Source organism: Neltuma alba, unplaced genomic scaffold (genome assembly GCF_004799145.2).
Source record: "Neltuma alba isolate B1F8T4 unplaced genomic scaffold, ASM479914v2 tig00006987_pilon, whole genome shotgun sequence".
In the NCBI taxonomy this organism is placed as follows: domain Eukaryota; kingdom Viridiplantae; phylum Streptophyta; class Magnoliopsida; order Fabales; family Fabaceae; genus Neltuma; species Neltuma alba.
In genome coordinates, this window is record NW_021634644.1 from 272632 (window position 1) to 289532 (window position 16901).

The window sequence follows — 16901 nt, forward strand, 5'->3', positions numbered from 1 at the left end:
AAGTTGTTAACCGTTATATTGAAGTTGTGAAAATTTTCAAAAAAAAGTAGTTGTTAAAGTTATAAAAATGCTATTTTTTTGAATTTTTAACAAAACCTATTATTAAATGCTATATCGAAGTTGTTAATAGAATTACGGAACTTGTTAACGATATTACTGAAGTTGTAAAAATGCTACTTTTTGAAGTTTTTTGAAAAACTACTTGTTAACTGCTATAATGAAGTTGTTAATAACAATATAAAAGTTGTTAACCATTATACTGAAATTGTAAAAATTTTCAACAAAAAAAAAAGGTAGTTGCTAAAGTTGCAAAAATGCCTCTTTTTTTTTTAATTTTTAAGAAAACATGTTATTAAATGCTATACTGAAATTTTTAATAGAGTTACAGAACTTGTTAATAGTATTATTAAAGTTGTAAAAATGCTATTTTTTGAATTTCTCAAAAACCTTGTTGTTAATAGCATTATGAAAGTTGTTAACCGTTATACTGACGTTGTAAAAAATTTCAAAAAAATTGTTTCCGGCTGTTAGAGCTCCGACGACTAATTGTTGAATTTCCCGAAAAACCTGTTGTTAACTACTATACTGAAGTTGTGAATAGCGTCACAAAAGTTGTTAACTGTTATACTGAAATTGTAAAAATTTTCCAAAAAAATTGTTTCCGGCTGCCAGAGCTTGTTGAATTTCTCAGAAAACTTGTTGTTAATTGCTATACTGAAGTTGTTAATAGTGTTATAAAAATTGTTAACCGCTATACTGAAATTGTGAAAATTTTCAAAAAAAAAATTTATAGCTACCGAAGCTTGTTGAATTTCTCAAAAAACCTGTTGTTAACTACTATACTAAAATTGTTAACAGCATTACAAAAGTTGTTAACTGTTATCCTGAAGTTGTGAAAATTTTCAAAAAAAAATTTTTCCGGCCGCCGGACCTTGTTGAATTTCACAGAAAACCTGTTGTTAATAATTATACTGAAGTTGTTAATAGCGTTACAAAAGTTGTTAACTGTTATACTGAAGTTGTAAAAATTTTTTAAAAAAATTTTCTGACTACCGGAGCTTGTTAAATTTCTCAAAAAACCTGTTGTTAACTGCTATACTGAAATTGTTAATAGCGTCACAAAAGTTGTTAACCGTTATACTGTTAACTGTTATACTGAAGTTGTAAAAATTTTTTAAAAAAAATTTTCTGACTACCGGAGCTTGTTAAATTTCTCAAAAAACCTATTGTTAACTGCTATACTGAAATTGTTAATAGCGTCACAAAAGTTGTTAACCGTTATACTGAAGTTGTGAAAATTTTCAAAAAAAAAATTTTTGGCCGTAGGATCTTGTTGAATTTCCCAGAAAACCTGTTGTTAACTGCTGTGAACAATTGTCGGCCGGTCGCTGAAGCTCCGGGGACCGGCCGGCCAGTGAGAGATTTGGTATTTTAAAAACACTAAATAAATTGAAAGGCAATTTGGTCTTTTTATTTAACATGATAATCCCAATTTGGTCTCTTGAGACCAAAATGGGATTTGTTAAATTGATCAAAATGTTTTAGGTATTATGAAGTTAATATTGCATTTTCTATCTTTTTTCAATGGAATTAGGTGCATTTTTTCTTCAGAATGTAATTGATGCGATCGTGAATGGTTCATATGTGATGACTTTTCTTAAAGGAGCCGAATCTGATTCAACTTTGTAATGGGCTTATCCATTCACGAAATAAACGTCCACAACTATCCTGGCCTCTATTACAGAATGATTCTTTTTTTTTATTTTTAAAATTTTATAATAGAAGAATTACTTATTGCGCTAGTCACTCAGTTTTTCGTCTTTGGTCTTTCTTCGTTCCCTTGCTCTGCTTTGCGCTTCCTTCTTTCCCGAAGCAGTTTTCTGGGTGCGTGCTAGCTGCTCAGAGCTCATTGGCTTTTCCTGAGGCAAGTTAGTTTCGCCTCAGCTTTTCTCATCTCCTTTTGTTTCTAAAGCTGTTGATGTTTTCTCCTCCCTTTGCTGCTCACTTCCCCGTGGTCTTTTTTTTTTTTTGGAGTCCTGTCAACCCCCCTATGTTGGGTAAAGGAGTAACATTAAAAAAAAAAAAAATCTTTAGTCTGTTGTTATTCATCCATGTTGTTGATGGTTATTATTTGATATCTAGTGATTTTAGATAGTAGTTTGGCGAACGATGTGTGTGTTGAGCTTGGTGTTTGTGCCCTCATGTGATTTGTGTCGGGTAAAAGTGGGAGGGAGGAGTTCTGATGAATATTCGAGGATGCATGTAAGTTAAACTCCTTGTTTTATTGTTGGCTAGCGTTTCTGAAAATGGCATTGTTACTCTTGTTCTATGAATTCCGGACAAACTGTTTATTACTAGATTGATATTTGCTATTCTTTTCGGCTAGACTGTTGTTTCGATATGAAAATAAGGATGACATAACTCCTGTAGCGTTGCAGAATTTCATGCATGAAATCTGCATCCATATTTAGACGTGCCTAAACAACTTACTCTAAACATTTTCATTTGAAAATTGTTCTGAATAACTTGAGAGTAGGAAATATGTTTGCCTAAAATATCTTCCGCTAGAGAGAAAGATGTTGCAATTATAACGCGCTATGGTGTGCCATTTTCATCTCAACTCCGTTGTACAATGTATCGTGAACCAGGCAGGACCTTTCATCACAGAATCGTAGGCGAAGATGCAAGTCTGTGGTACCGTTGCGATGATGGGTTCTTGGCAACAATCTGCCTGGACCAAGGTGCTGAATTTTCCTGCTAATGGGTGTGACAGTTATGGGTTCATTCCTCAAGTAAAGCTCGATAATGTGAAGGCTTGTAAAGCATCTTATATTGAAGGAAGTTTGGCGGGTGGGAGACCATCTCCTCTCTCAGTCTCTATGCCTAAAATTGGGGTAACTTCACCATTTAATGGGTAGAATTTAATGTGACTCATTTGTGTTTAATTATAAAGACCAAATAAATATCTAAGGCTTAGACACTTCAATGCCATAATGAGTTGTATATTCTTTCCTCTTGTTTGGCGTTCAAGGTGTTTGGTCTGCTGAACATTTGAGATCAATAAACTAATCATTAATATTTTGGTCTGTGGGATCACGTGGTATTTCCAGGTGATGGTAGCAGCTTCCTGGACTATGGCTTGAGTGAAGCTGATGCTGAGGTTCATGCTATTATTGGCAAGGAAAAAAACCGGCAGTATAAAAGCCTTGAGCTTATTGCCTCAGAAAATTTTACGTCAAGGGCAGTGATGGAAGCAGTTGGCTCATGCCTCACGAACAAGTACTCAGAAGGACTACCTGGCAAGAGGTGAATTTCTTTGTTTTTTCCTACTTAGTAAATGAATGTTTCACTAAGTGGCAAATCCTACTTTCACTCCTATAACTGCATTAATTGGTGTCTTTTTTATACAAGGTACTATGGTGGAAACGAGCACATTGATGAGCTCGAAATACTATGTCAAGAGAGGGCATTGGCTGCATTTCGCTTGGATGGGAATAAATGGGGCGTGAACGTTCAACCCTTATCTGGATCTCCTGCTAATTTTGCGGTTTACACAGCAATTCTTAAGCCACATGATCGAATAATGGTAAACAATTTTCACTCATGATTCAAAATAGGGTCTCTGTCATGAGGTTGTGCGGATACAGAATGATAAATTTTTCAGGGCTTGGACTTGCCCCATGGAGGACATTTATCTCATGGATTCATGACTCCTAAAAGGAGAGTATCAGGCACATCAATCTACTTTGAATCAATGCCTTATCGACTTGATGAATTGACAGGTGTTTACATTTTTGTTATTAAATTTATAGCAAATATATTTGATAATCTGCAGGTAGCTTATCAACTTACTTTTGAATTATAAACAGGCCTCATTGACTATGATATGCTTGAGAAAACTGCTAATCTCTTTCGACCAAAACTCATCATTGCTGGTGCTAGTGCTTATCCTCGAGACATTGACTATCCACGGATGAGAAAAGTAAGTCTTGTTTGTGCTCACTTTCTAGAATATTTTGTTTGTGATTGAATTTCTCTTTTTGCGATATGGGATTTTTCTTTTCTTAGCAAAAAGCTAATTACATTACATTTGATATGCATGGGAAGATTGCAGATGAAGTAGGGGCTTTTCTTATGATGGACATGGCTCATACTAGTGGACTTGTTGCTGCTGGTGTGGTTGCTGATCCCTTTGAATTCTGTGATATTGTGACAACTACAACCCACAAGGTTTGCCTCGGGATATTCCCAATGTCGTGCTTTAACTAATGGTTCAAAAGAGAAAGGGGCGGATTTTACTTGCATTTTTCTAACAACTAGCCCGCATTTTATATTTAACTATATACTCTTCTAAGTCGCGGCTCCGTGCTCATGACTTGATTCTATTAAAATGCTTTTATGCAGTCTCTAAGAGGTCCAAGAGGTGGTATGATATTCTTCAAAAAAGATTCTGTGCATGGTGTTGATCTAGAGGCTGCCATTAACAATGCCGTTTTTCCAGGCCTACAGGTTAGATAATGGCTCTGCTTGGGTCACTTTTTACTATTCTTGTTGGGAAGATATTGTCTCGTACCTTTTGTGGCTATGAGGTCAGATGTAAAATGTCTCTACCTTCCTAGTTTGATATAATAATATAACCCAAAACTATCTTTATTCAGGGCGGTCCTCATAATCACACAATTGGAGGATTGGCAGTTTGTCTGAAGTATGCCCAGTCCCCAGAATTTAAGGTTTACCAAAACCAGGTATTTCACTTTTCATTTTTGGTGACTCTGGTCCTCCTTCCTGGGCATATGTTGACATGGCTACAAATTTGAAGTGCATTATATGACTTTGATCTTGCAGGTAGTCTCTAACTGTAGAGCTCTAGCCAATCGATTAATTGAACATGGCTACAAATTGGTTTCTGGTGGAAGTGATAATCACCTGGCTCTTGTTGATCTGAGACCATCTGTAAGCATGTAGTTCTTTTATATCAAATTTCCTTCCTTTTATTGAAAGTTCAACACGATTGTGATTTCGATGGTGTTAGGGTATTGATGGTGCTCGGGTGGAGAAAATTCTCGACATGGCCTCTATAACTCTCAACAAAAATTCAGTGCCTAGTGAGATTCATGCTACTTGCTTACCGTATTGTTTCTCTTGTTTATGTATTCCATCGCCTTAGATCAAATACTTATTACATGATTTTACTTACGCATGAGAGTCGTGGCAGGTGATAAAAGTGCCTTGGTTCCCGGAGGCATTCGCATTGGATCACCGGCAATGACAACAAGAGGACTGGGAAAGGAAGAGTTTGTTCTGATCGCAGACTTCATTCATGAGGGTGTACAGATTACACTTGAAGCCAAACATTTGGCTTCAGGAACAAAGCTTCAAGACTTTATGAGGTTTGTATCATCCTCTGAATTCCCTTTGAAAGACCACATTTCAAGTCTGCGTGAGAAAGTCGAAGCCCTTGCTACTCGATATCCAATTCCTGGAGTCTAAAATGGTGTATTGAGAACCAATAACTAGGAATCTGTCGGAGAAATTTTGGGGGATCTGCATGTTAGGTAATGCTAATAAAGTATTTTCTGCCATCAAGCAGGGCAAATTGTATCACTTGGTTCCAAAAATGAGTTTTTTTTTTTTTTTTTTATATCAGTCAAATTTTACGTTGACGGTGATATACAGAACGGTAGTTGGGAGCCGGAACGATGTTCGATGATCCTGATCCGGACAAACCTTTGTCCAATAATGACATGTACCTTGATGACTCTACCTTATTTCTTAAATTTATAATTTTTTAAAATTATTTCTATTAAATGCACAAGGAAAATTTTCAATTAAAAAGGATACTTTCAGTACAAATTTTGTAAAATATTTTTTTAAAAAAATAATACACATTGTAAATTTTTATTAATGAAGATTGTTTGAATTCACTTTGTGATTGGGATCATGATTTTTATCTTGCTGTTAAACGGGCCATTTGTCGGTGGTTTTTGCTCATCCAAACTTTTTTTACCAACAGATAAGACTTCATAAACTTTCCTATATAGTTTGACGTTTGAAATTTGGAGCGGGTGCTAACCTACAAATTTCTACAGCTTTACCCAATTTTTTTCATCTGTAAAAGTAACTAAACAGTACAACCTGAGTGCTCCGGCTAAAAATGCAACAGACCCAATAATTGAAGCATTTGGTAGTTCAGTTATTGTGGTAAAAGGGAAAAAGAAAAGAACAAAAGAGAAAACGCAATTCAGTTATAAGAGGAGGAGGAGGGAGCAGAAGAAAAGGCGGTTCAAAATATCTAGTCTGGACAAAAGGCCCAACATCAGGTACAACGAAATATTAATTCCTAACAACCCATACAAGACACGGAGACCTTCGAAGCATCAACGCTTCCACCTAAACACTAAAACCTATATAGTTACTATTACAATAAAGAACAATAAAAGCCCATCAATTCGAAAAATTCACGATCAACACACTACTAAATCAACTTTGAGGTGACGCTTTAGCAACTCCACCTTGTTGGGCGGCCTGTGCCGGTGTACCATCAGCAGAATATACTGGAGGCTGAGGGTAACCGGCACCATAAGAACCACTATTGTATGATGGAGGTGCCTGACCATAACCAGGCTGACCACCAGGGGTAGAACCATATGGCGGGGGACCATAACCAGGCTGACCAGCAGGGGGAGCACCATAAGGTGCCGGGGCTCTTTGTGGACCAGATTCTGATTGAGCATAGCCAGAAGGGGGCTGAGCAGGAGGATACCCTGGTTGCAATGGGCCAGATTGACCATAGCCTCCTGCTGCGCTAGGCGATTGTGTAGACTGTCCATAAACAGGAGTGCCACTAGGCTTCTGAGGTGGAGGGGGCCCGTAACCAGCTCCATAACCCGACTGTGCTGGGGGTTGATTGCCATAAGGTGCTTGAGAGGTTGGAGGCATCCCATAACCTGGCTGTGCAGTTCCTTGAGCTGGATAGGTAGCTGGGTTTGGGCTCGGCTGCTGGTTAGAACCATAACCTTGCTGGGACATTGAAGTTGGGACAGCTGGAGGAGGCTGGGTTGAGTCCCCTTGAGATCCATAGCTGGGAGTGTGGCCCTCCTGTGTCGGGTTGCCGCCACTACCATAGTTGGAGGCTGAGCTATAACCTTGCTGCTGATCATATGTAGGTGGCTGCCCATACCCTGATTGTGGCGGTGCATTATACCCACCATAGCTGTCCTGAGGATAACCCTGGCCAGGATGGTTATAACCAGAGGAAGGTGGCTGACCATAATTATAAGCAGTCCCATCACCTGCAGGCGGAGCACCCCCAGCATTTTGCTGTTGCTGCTGACCATAGTAATCATAACCACTACCATGAGTTGACTGTTGAGGTGGTGCAGAGGACTGGTCCCAATTGGAGGAGTATCCACCAGATGACTGGGGGGGATATCCTGGATATGGTGGCTGAGGCATATTATACTGGGGCGATGGACCAGAGTATGCTCCAGGCTGCACATAGCCATAACCAGGTTGTTGCATAGGAGCACCAGGAGGAACCCAGCTAGTAGGTGGTCGGGCTTGGTAACCTTGTTGAGGATAACCGCCAGACATTGATGGATTTCTAAGACGATTCTGCAGAAGAAGAAATTGTAATAACAAATTAAAAAAAATACAAAGTGAACTTGTACAAGGTAACATGAAATTCTAAAATAGAATGAACAATGCATGCAAATAAACATGTAAACACCACAAAAATCAACATATAAGATACACAAGATAAAGGGCATTGCCTTAGATTGACTAATTCCATACAGCATTAAGAGGGGGTATAAAGGCCTACATACCGTACTGGTTCGTGATATAACTGAGTTACTCCAGCAGAAGCAGACCCTCTCCCTATTTCAAATGAATGGGTACAAAGGAAAGCACAAACCATAGAAGCAGCCAAACACAATCTATGCTGCCTCAAAAGGCATGCCACGGTGTAGTATCAAGTATCTCAAATAATAGTGTTTAATTTCAATTTATGCATTACTAATTATTCAGAGATACTAAACAAGCTCATTGTTTGAGCCACCAAATACAAAACCAATTTAGAGATATAGTTTGCACTACAGCATCTGTGAGGCAGAAGCAAACATGAATCCAGATTAAAAGGACCGTGCGTACAACTATAGAAATAGTCCTATCAACCTTCCCACCTTATCAACCTAATAGATCACGCTTTTTGTGTCAGCACTTATCATCAAATCAAATAAATAAAAATATAAATATTATCATTTGAACTAAATAGAAATTCCGAGACTCAAACTTCAGTGAACATTATAAGACGAACAATTTCCCGGGGGTGGGGGAGATATATAGAAACACCATGAGAGTAAAGACCAGAAGATGAGCAGCACATGCCATAGCAAGGCTCACACTTGAAAAACAAATATCACTTGGCATAAGAAATAAATGAGAAATAATACTCTCAAAATAACAGATCAATCTTACTTAAAGACCAAAGAGTAATTGTTGCCTGAAAAAATTGCAAGGTTGAAATAAGAGGGAAATAACATAATATGGAAATATTGAGCAACATATTTTATAATTGATGTATAAAAGCTTATTATCCCAGTGTTAACAGATAGATATTAAATTGTTATTTCAAGACATTGAGTAGTTTAATACCCAATTCCACGGTACTACAGAGACAAAAATGGGAAACTAATAGCCCTCGATAATCAATATCAAATTTGAGATTTAGAATCATACCGGGGGCATGCTGAGAGAACACCAACAAAAGGGGTTAAATGTTGGTGTCACTATTGATCCAATACACACTAATCCTACAATAGTCCCAATAACAAGATCAGTCATAGGATGCACAATTAATAAGCACATAAGGCTTTTCCTGTAATCCCAATGTTTATTCACTTGGACCAAAATATGATGGCATAATAAAAAGAGCCTTGATCTCCTCTACATCCTACACCATATATTATATGGACAAACCACCCCGAAACAGCAGGCATCCAAGATAAAAAACCAAACCGCAGTTAATAATCAAGCTTTGCAAGAGCTTGGCATCTTGCACGACAAAGCCGATAAATCCAATACTCAAAAATCCATATATAACAACCTGTTTGGTCCCATATAAGAATACGCTGACTGTCTACGTTGTTTTTGAAGAGGACTACATGTTACACGCACACAAGATATAAGGCATATAGTTAGCAAGTCAACTTGGAAGACCCTGCAAAGTTCACATCCATCGGGACAGAAACTATACCAATATACATTTGCCGCATGTTAATATCATTATCCTATCCAAACTAGATAAATCATAAACTTCAAAAGAAACCAGACCTTCTAACATAGATAAAGTACAGCAGAAGCTCATATCGTTACTCAGAATTCCACTTGATAAGCTAATGCAACTACAATGTGGAGATTATCAGTAAAACACCCTACATATATCAGTTTAAGAGTATTTTCTATTTATATGAAAGTATCCAATGAACAGTCCTGATATCAACAGGCACAGCTAGAAGGATGAAGCCAGAATATTGGGGGAAAAAAGAAAAGGAACCTGACGTCACTGTTCCTCTGCTTCTGATAAGAAGATAAGGGCAATAATAAAACACAAATATATCTCGAATTGACGGTCACAAGCCACAGGCCTCATCGTCTGGGCTATAAATTCTCAACTCCTAAATATCGAACAGAAAATAATACAAGGTCCAAATAACAGAGCCAATCACGCTCATAATTGCTAATTACTAAGGATTAAAAAAATGCAGACAAATGAAGAGCATTTGTGCAAATAATGTCAAAATAATCTTACACCTCAGCAAATTGAATATTAACATTAACATTACTAAGCCTCTGTAACTGATTTTTTTTTTTACAACACCACCAAAATAGAACAGATAACAGTAATCCAGTAGAAACATTGAAATAACCCTGCGTAATTAGGATCATATAAAACAGTTCAGCATAATGTCACAAGGGACCAGGCTCATCTTTGAAAAGGCATGCAACATAATAAGGGTAAACAAACAACCAAACACAACCATCAAACAGCATGAATGTAAAAGGTTAAATGCACAATGCAACAGAAAACATATGGTTCTGAACTAATAGACTTGGCACATGGCAAACATGCTAACCAAGGCCAAATCAAACTCAAAGATCAATGTGAAAATACCTCACTGATGACATGATTAACCAACTGTTTTGCAGACTCAATTTGTTCACTGGTTCCATCAATTTGTAATGTTCTTTCTGTTGATGTGTCGCCGGGGGGAAGATGCAATGGTATCACCTGAAAAAAAGGATTCAACACATTATAAAATAAAAATGAGCACAGAAATTCCACGACTTTGGGACCCAAAGTGAAGCGACATATGACATGAGTAAAAACAAACCTGAATTCTTGCTCCAGTCTGAGCTTGCATATTCTTTATTGTCTCTCCTCCCTTTCCGATCACAAGTCCAACCTGAAAGTAAGGACCATAGCAACCCAAACAAATAATAAAAAATACAAACAGAACGTAGCACAATTTCTAAGACTGTGTGCATGAGTGTGAATATAAATGCATATATAACCTCAACATACTTTATTATTTGGAATTTTCATCACAAATTGATCAGACCCAGCTTGTCCAGTCAGTCGCCTAGCAACAATACCAGAACCTCCAGCTTCAGCCTGCTATATACATGAAGTGGGTGAGTTGTTACAAACTGCCTACTGTTCTCATGCATATTATACATAGTTTATTAGAAAAATACTGGGTATTATACTGCGAAATAACCTACAAAAGATCCTAGCCTCAAATAATTTATCAGTGGTGATTCTAACTGGGGAGAAAGGAACCTTTAGACCGAGGCTTTGTTGGTTTACGAATAATATTTTTTAAGAGATATTAGGGCAAGACCGTGATATATCAAGACATCAAACATGCCAAGTCAACCAATTTTCCCAAATCAAACCTAGATTCAACATTCCGGTCAGCGATTGACTGAATCCATAGAGAAGTACTTTGTAATACCTCAGCAAGAACTTCGTTAATCAACTTCTCAGCAGTAGCAATTTGATCAGGAGTGCCCATAAGTTCCACCATCCTTGTTGGAGAATTTGGGTCTGCATCCATATCACGGGTAACTTGGATCTTCGCTCCAGACTGCGTTTGCAGATACTTGATTGTCTCCCCACCTTTACCAATAATAACGCCGACCCTTCCATTTGGAATGTCTATTTTTTTGCTAGTACCCTGATAGGCATAAGAAATGGGAGCAGCTGAAGGAACTGAGTATTGGGGCTTCGCATCTGTTTTCAGAGAGATCAATTAAAACTGTGCATTAATACAGAGGAAGATGCGCTTCCAGGTCAGAGGACAAGAAATGCCACTGGATAAATACCAGTAATACCGGCAGTGAATTGACATAATAAAGGCAATCAAGAAACACGACTTCGGAACAATTTAAGAAACAACAGAACCCTAGGCTTCAAAACCAAATATCGGACGGTACTGAGGAAGTCACGCTGCTTAGCAGTTAAACCCTTACCGTTGGAATCAAATCCTGAAGCACCGTTCTCGACCTTGGAACGCTTGGCATCCAACCCAGTTGCTCCACTGCTGTTTAAGAGGCGAGCAGCAACCTCCTGAGCTCGTTGCTTGGCAAGCTCAATACCAGTTGCCGCCGGGGGCGGGACGCTGTTATAGGAAGCAGGCGGAGCGTGAGGACCATCGGGAGATGTAGACGCGATGGGCGCGGAGAAGCCAGTAGGCCTGTGGGTTGATTGAGAGAGCGATGGCTCTTCATATTTGCGCTTGTGAGTCGTAGTATCTGTGCCCGATGAATACTGAGGTTCGTCGGCCATTAGGTTTCTTGGAAGATCGAATGGAAGAAACCCTAGACAATCAGATTAGGATCGAGATTGGCATTATTGTCGTTTTATATATAGTGGTAGTTGGAGAGATGCTACTGGAGCTTCGCTTGGGAAAATATCGTCTGCGCCTTTCTTATTGAGAACGATCTCTTTATTTACCCATCACAGTTTCGCTGAAATTTTTTTTAAAAAAAAAAACGAAATAATGGATTTTTTTTTGCCAACAGATATAATCAAGGGAAAATGACAATAAAATACCACTTGAATTCTAAAAGGACAAATAAGGGACCTGAATAAGCAAAATGACAAATAAGGCATTGGGTACCAATCTGGAATTCATATTTTCGGCCAAAAGACCAAAACGCCCTGATGAATGCGGGAAGACTGAAAGCTGAAAGTGAGAGAAAGGAGAGAGGAAGACCGACGCAGTGAGAGAAAGGAGAGAGGAAGACCGACGCTGATGAAATGCGGGAAGAAGGAAAGAAGAATGTTGGAAATGCTATTATCTTACTCCTTCGCATCACCATTCTGTAGAGATTGTTGATTTTGGTTGTGGAAAAGAGGATTTGTAGTGAGAGAGGGAGTGAACCGAAGCGGAAATCAGCAAGCAATTACGTAACGTAACTGCTGTGATATGCTTGCTGGTTTTTGGTAAATCCCATTAAGTGAATGGTAAATTTCACTATACATGTAGTTAATTATGAATTTTACAAAATACATATTGTGATTTATAACTTTTGTAGTGAAAGTGACTACTTTGTTAATGGGTTTTGCAACCTGTTTTCAGGAGATAAACAACTTGTTTGTAAAAACTAATAAAAGTGACAACTTTTGTAGTCACGTTGAATTAACTGGTTGCAAAAGCCATTTAAGAAGTGGTCATTTTCACTATAAAAGTTGTAAATATCACTGTGTATTTTGTAAAATTCAGCGTCAAATTTTATTGATTTTTAGAAACAAGTTGCTCATCCCCTGAAAAGAGGTTGCAAAACTCATTTAAGAAGTGGTCATTTTCACTATAAAAGTTGTAAATATCACTGTGTGTTTTGTAAAATTCAGCATCAAATTTTATTAATTTTTAGAAACAAGTTGCTCATCTCCTGAAAAGAGGTTGCAAAACTCATTTAAGAAGTGGTAATTTTCACTACAAAAGTTGTAAATATCACTGTGTGTTTTGTAAAATTCAGCATGGAATTTTATTGGTTTTTAGAAACAAGTTGCTCATCCCCTGAAAAGAGGTTGCAAAACTCATTTAAGAAGTGGTAATTTTCACTACAAAAGTTGTAAATATCACTCTATGTTTTGTAAAATTCAGCATGAAATTTTATTGGTTTTTAGAAACAAGTTGCCAATTCCTTGAAAAGAGGTTGCAAAACTCATTTAAGAAGTGGTAATTTTCACTACGAAAGTTGTAAATCTCACTATGTGTTTTGTCAAATTTAGTAGGAAATTTTATTAGTTTTTAGAAACAAGCTGCCCATCCCTGAAAACAAGTTACAAAACCCATTGAATAAGTGGTCATTTTTACTACGGAAGTTGTAAATCCCACTATACGTTTTGTCAAATTTAGCGTGAAATTTTATTAGTTTTTACAAACAAGTTGTTTATCTCCTGAAAACAGGTTGCAAAACCCATTAACAAAGTAGTCACTTTCACTACAAAAGTTATAAATCACAATATGTATTTTGTAAAATTCATAATTAACTACATGTATAGTGAAATTTACCATTCACGTAATGGGATTTACCAAAAACCAGCAAGCATATCACAGCAGTTACGTTACGTAATTGCTTGCTGATTTCCGCTTCGGTTCACTCCCTCTCTCACTACAAATCCTCTTTCCCACAACCAAAATCAACAATCTCTACAGAATGGTGATGCGAAGGAGTAAGATAATAGCATTTCCAACATTCTTCTTTCCTTCTTCCCGCATTTCATCAGCGTCGGTCTTCCTCTCTCCTTTCTCTCACTGCGTCGGTCTTCCTCTCTCCTTTCTCTCACTTTCAGCTTTCGGTCTTCCCGCATTCATCAGGGCGTTTTGGTCTTTTGGCCGAAAATATTAATTCCAGATTGGTTCCCAGTGACCTCCTTGTCATTTTGCTTATTCAGGTCCCTTATTTGTCCTTTTAGAATTCAAGTGGTATTTTATTGTCATTTTCCCTATAATCAACCATTAATACATGGAAGACAGCATATTTAAAAGAGCGCAAAATAATAACAAGTAACAACAACAACAACAGTGTGATTAGGTTTAGGATCGTGAGACTGAATTGGGCTGAAAAATTAGTGTTATTAAATATATATAATACTCAAAAGTATGGTAGTTGGTGATATGAGACTGTACTCCTCCGGTCCTAAATATAAAACTTATTTTGTAATGTAAAAAAATAGTTTATAGTCCATTAACATTCAATGGCGCAAAATGCTGCCCCAAGTAGTGAGAAGTTACTAAAAATGACGCGCTGTCTTGTGAGAAGAGTAAATGCACAGAATGCGTGATTATTTATCATTTTTGTATATTACTATCTCCGTTTCTAATTATAAAATTTAGTTGACTAATTTGAGAAAATTAAATAAATAAATTAAGTTAGTTATTTATAATAAATAGATACTGTCTTTCATAAAATATCCTTGCTAATTAACTATATTGACTAGAACTACCATTATTAGAAGGACAATTTTAAAAAAAAAATTGCATAAATATGATAGACAAAGTGGATTTGGATCTTATATTTAGGATCAAAATAAAAATCAAATAAAGTCTTATATTAAGAATCGGAGGTAGTAGAAAACTATATGGATTGGCTGTTACAGATGCTTGAGTTGTGAGTACAAGTATCCCGGAAACTAGAACAAGGATTATGTCAAATGTTTCTGCCTATTTTCATCGTCTGGCAGCATATGAATGAGGGTTATTTGTCTTCTTTTTCAAGGGAATCCCTCTTACTCATGTTTTTATATTGGCTGTCAAGGTTAGAATGGTATTTGGGATTATAGTATTTCACACTAACATCAATAACTCAACATTGGTTAGAAGATCCTAGGATAATACTGCTACATGATTGATGATTGGTATGTTGATGCCTGTGGTTGGCAGGCTAAGATATTTACTTGATTTCTCACCAATTCTGTAACTTTAAACCTAATCCTTCTGTGTATATGGATTATAAAGCTTCTCATAATTGAACAAATCATAAGAATTTCTTAAAGCCATCCGCTGAGATGCTGTGTATTTGCCGTTTTAGATGTAATGCATGCTAAATTATCGCGCATACAGTAGTCTACTGTATCAAATGATAATGGAGGTTTCTTTTTTGTTTATGGATTTGGTGGGACAGGGAAGACATTCCTATGGAATGCATTGGCATCATCGTTACGAGCACAAAGCAAAATTGTACTTACTGTTGCATCAAGTGGTATTGCTGCTACATTACTACCTTCTGGAAGGACAGCTCACTCGAGGTTTGCAATCCCTATTCAAGTTAATGAAACCTCAATGTGCTTTATTAGTCAGGGTTCTCCGTTGGCAAAATTACTTGAATGCACTAAGCTCATTATTTGGGATGAAGCTCCGATGGTGCAACGTTATTGCATTGAAGCATTTGATCGTTCACTGAAGGATCTAATGCATTCAAATCTTCCATTTGGAGGGAAATGCATAATAATGGGAGGTGATTTTCGTCAAATACTTCCTGTGGTTCCAAAAGGTTCAAGAGCAAGTGTCGTTAATGCATGTATATGTTCCTCATATTTGTGGAGTAGTTGTACCATTTTCACCTTAACAAAAAACATGCGATTGACATCATTGGGAAGTGAAGAAGATAAGAAGAAACTAGAGTGGTTTTCCAAATGGCTATTAGATGTTGGTGATGGCAAGTTAGGGGAGCCAAATGACGGTACTACTGACATTGAAGTGCCTAAAGCACTGTTAGTGAATGATTATGAAGATCCAATTGAAGGTATTGTCTCAGTAATTTATGGTGATGTCATTGCAAACCTGTCAAACAACGAATACTTCAATGATAGGGCTATACTTGCACCAACAATCGAAATGGTTGACAAGATTAACCAATACATGTGCTCTCTTTTGCCCGGTGAAGCCCATGAGTTCTTCAGTTCGGATTCAGTGTGCCAGGCTTCGAATCAAAGTGACAGCTTTGACAATCTATACACTACTGAATTTCTGAACACTATTAGTAGCTCTGGATTGCCACCACATAAGCTAATGTTGAAAGTTGGATCACCAATTATGTTGCTGAGGAATATAGATCAAGCAGAAGGACTATGTAATGGTACACGACTTCGTATTACAAAGCTAGGCAAGACTGTTATTGAGGCAATTACATTGAATGGTTCAAAACCAAATCAAAAGGTTTTGATTCATCGAATGGACATGAACCCATCAGAAAGTAAATGGCCTTTCAAGATGAAGAGAAGACAGTTCCCTATTACTTTGTCCTTTGCAATGACCATCAATAAGAGTCAAGGTCAGTCATTACGTTATGTTGGAGTATACTTACAAAAGCCTGTGTTCACTCATGGTCAACTATATGTGGCACTATCAAGAGTCAAATGCATGGATGGTTTGAAAATTGTTCTTCCAAGGAGTGCATCTACAAGTGAGAAGACCACCAAAAACGTTGTGTATAAGGAGATATTTAGCAACTTATAACTTGATGTTGTTGTAATGTGTGAAAATTCCAGTTGTTGACATGATTTATTGTTTTTTTAATGTATTCACTCACTGTATGTTCATTATGTTTAATTAAAAGTGTTGCTAATATTGTTTATTAATTGTTTGCCCCATAGAAACATTAATGTATAATTAAAAATTAGATTGAAGTGTTTCTACGTATAATTAAAAATTAGATTAAAGTGTTTTTATATATGATTAAAAATTAGATTGAAGTGAATGCTTCCCGCGCAGAGCGCGGGAGAGGTGATGCTAGTTTCACACTAACATCAATAACTCAACATTGGTTAGAAGATCCTAGGATAATACTGCTACATGATTGATGATTGGTATGTTGATGCCTGTGGT

General features: G+C 37.2%; 3 protein-coding genes across 5 annotated transcripts; 2 read left to right on the forward strand and 1 right to left on the reverse strand.

The window, feature by feature from the left end:
* Nucleotides 1-1809: 1809 nt before the first annotated feature.
* On the forward strand, nucleotides 1810-5794 carry LOC114751562 (serine hydroxymethyltransferase 3, chloroplastic-like). Of its 2 annotated transcripts, XM_028940216.1 has the most exons (12): nucleotides 1810-1924; nucleotides 2649-2893; nucleotides 3109-3306; nucleotides 3412-3586; nucleotides 3665-3782; nucleotides 3870-3982; nucleotides 4108-4230; nucleotides 4405-4509; nucleotides 4659-4745; nucleotides 4846-4953; nucleotides 5033-5105; nucleotides 5216-5794. In XM_028940216.1, the coding sequence occupies exons 2-12, from the start codon at nucleotides 2682-2684 to the stop codon at nucleotides 5488-5490; spliced, it is 1587 nt and encodes a 528-aa protein (XP_028796049.1). In that variant the 5' UTR covers nucleotides 1810-1924; nucleotides 2649-2681; the 3' UTR covers nucleotides 5491-5794. The 2 variants fall into 2 exon arrangements, 1 of the variants encoding a protein (XP_028796049.1); XR_003740763.1 differs by lacking the exons at nucleotides 1810-1924; nucleotides 2649-2893 and having other exon boundaries at nucleotides 3155-3306; nucleotides 5216-5555; nucleotides 5648-5794.
* Nucleotides 5795-6245: 451 nt separating this feature from the next.
* LOC114751607 (basic salivary proline-rich protein 2) lies at nucleotides 6246-11901 on the reverse strand. Of its 2 annotated transcripts, none has more exons than XM_028940267.1 (6): nucleotides 11536-11901; nucleotides 11019-11296; nucleotides 10586-10678; nucleotides 10395-10466; nucleotides 10175-10291; nucleotides 6246-7614 (listed from the first exon to the last, which is right to left on the reverse strand). In XM_028940267.1, exons 1-6 carry the CDS (start codon nucleotides 11849-11851, stop codon nucleotides 6481-6483), a joined length of 2010 nt encoding a protein of 669 aa, XP_028796100.1. In that variant the 5' UTR covers nucleotides 11852-11901; the 3' UTR covers nucleotides 6246-6480. The 2 variants fall into 2 exon arrangements, with proteins under 2 accessions (XP_028796100.1, XP_028796101.1); XM_028940268.1 differs by having other exon boundaries at nucleotides 10586-10675; nucleotides 11536-11900.
* A 3181-nt stretch (nucleotides 11902-15082) lies between these two features.
* On the forward strand, nucleotides 15083-16532 carry LOC114751597 (ATP-dependent DNA helicase PIF1-like). Its single transcript, XM_028940258.1, has 2 exons — nucleotides 15083-15107; nucleotides 15199-16532. Exons 1-2 carry the CDS (start codon nucleotides 15083-15085, stop codon nucleotides 16530-16532), a joined length of 1359 nt encoding a protein of 452 aa, XP_028796091.1.
* Nucleotides 16533-16901: the final 369 nt, after the last annotated feature.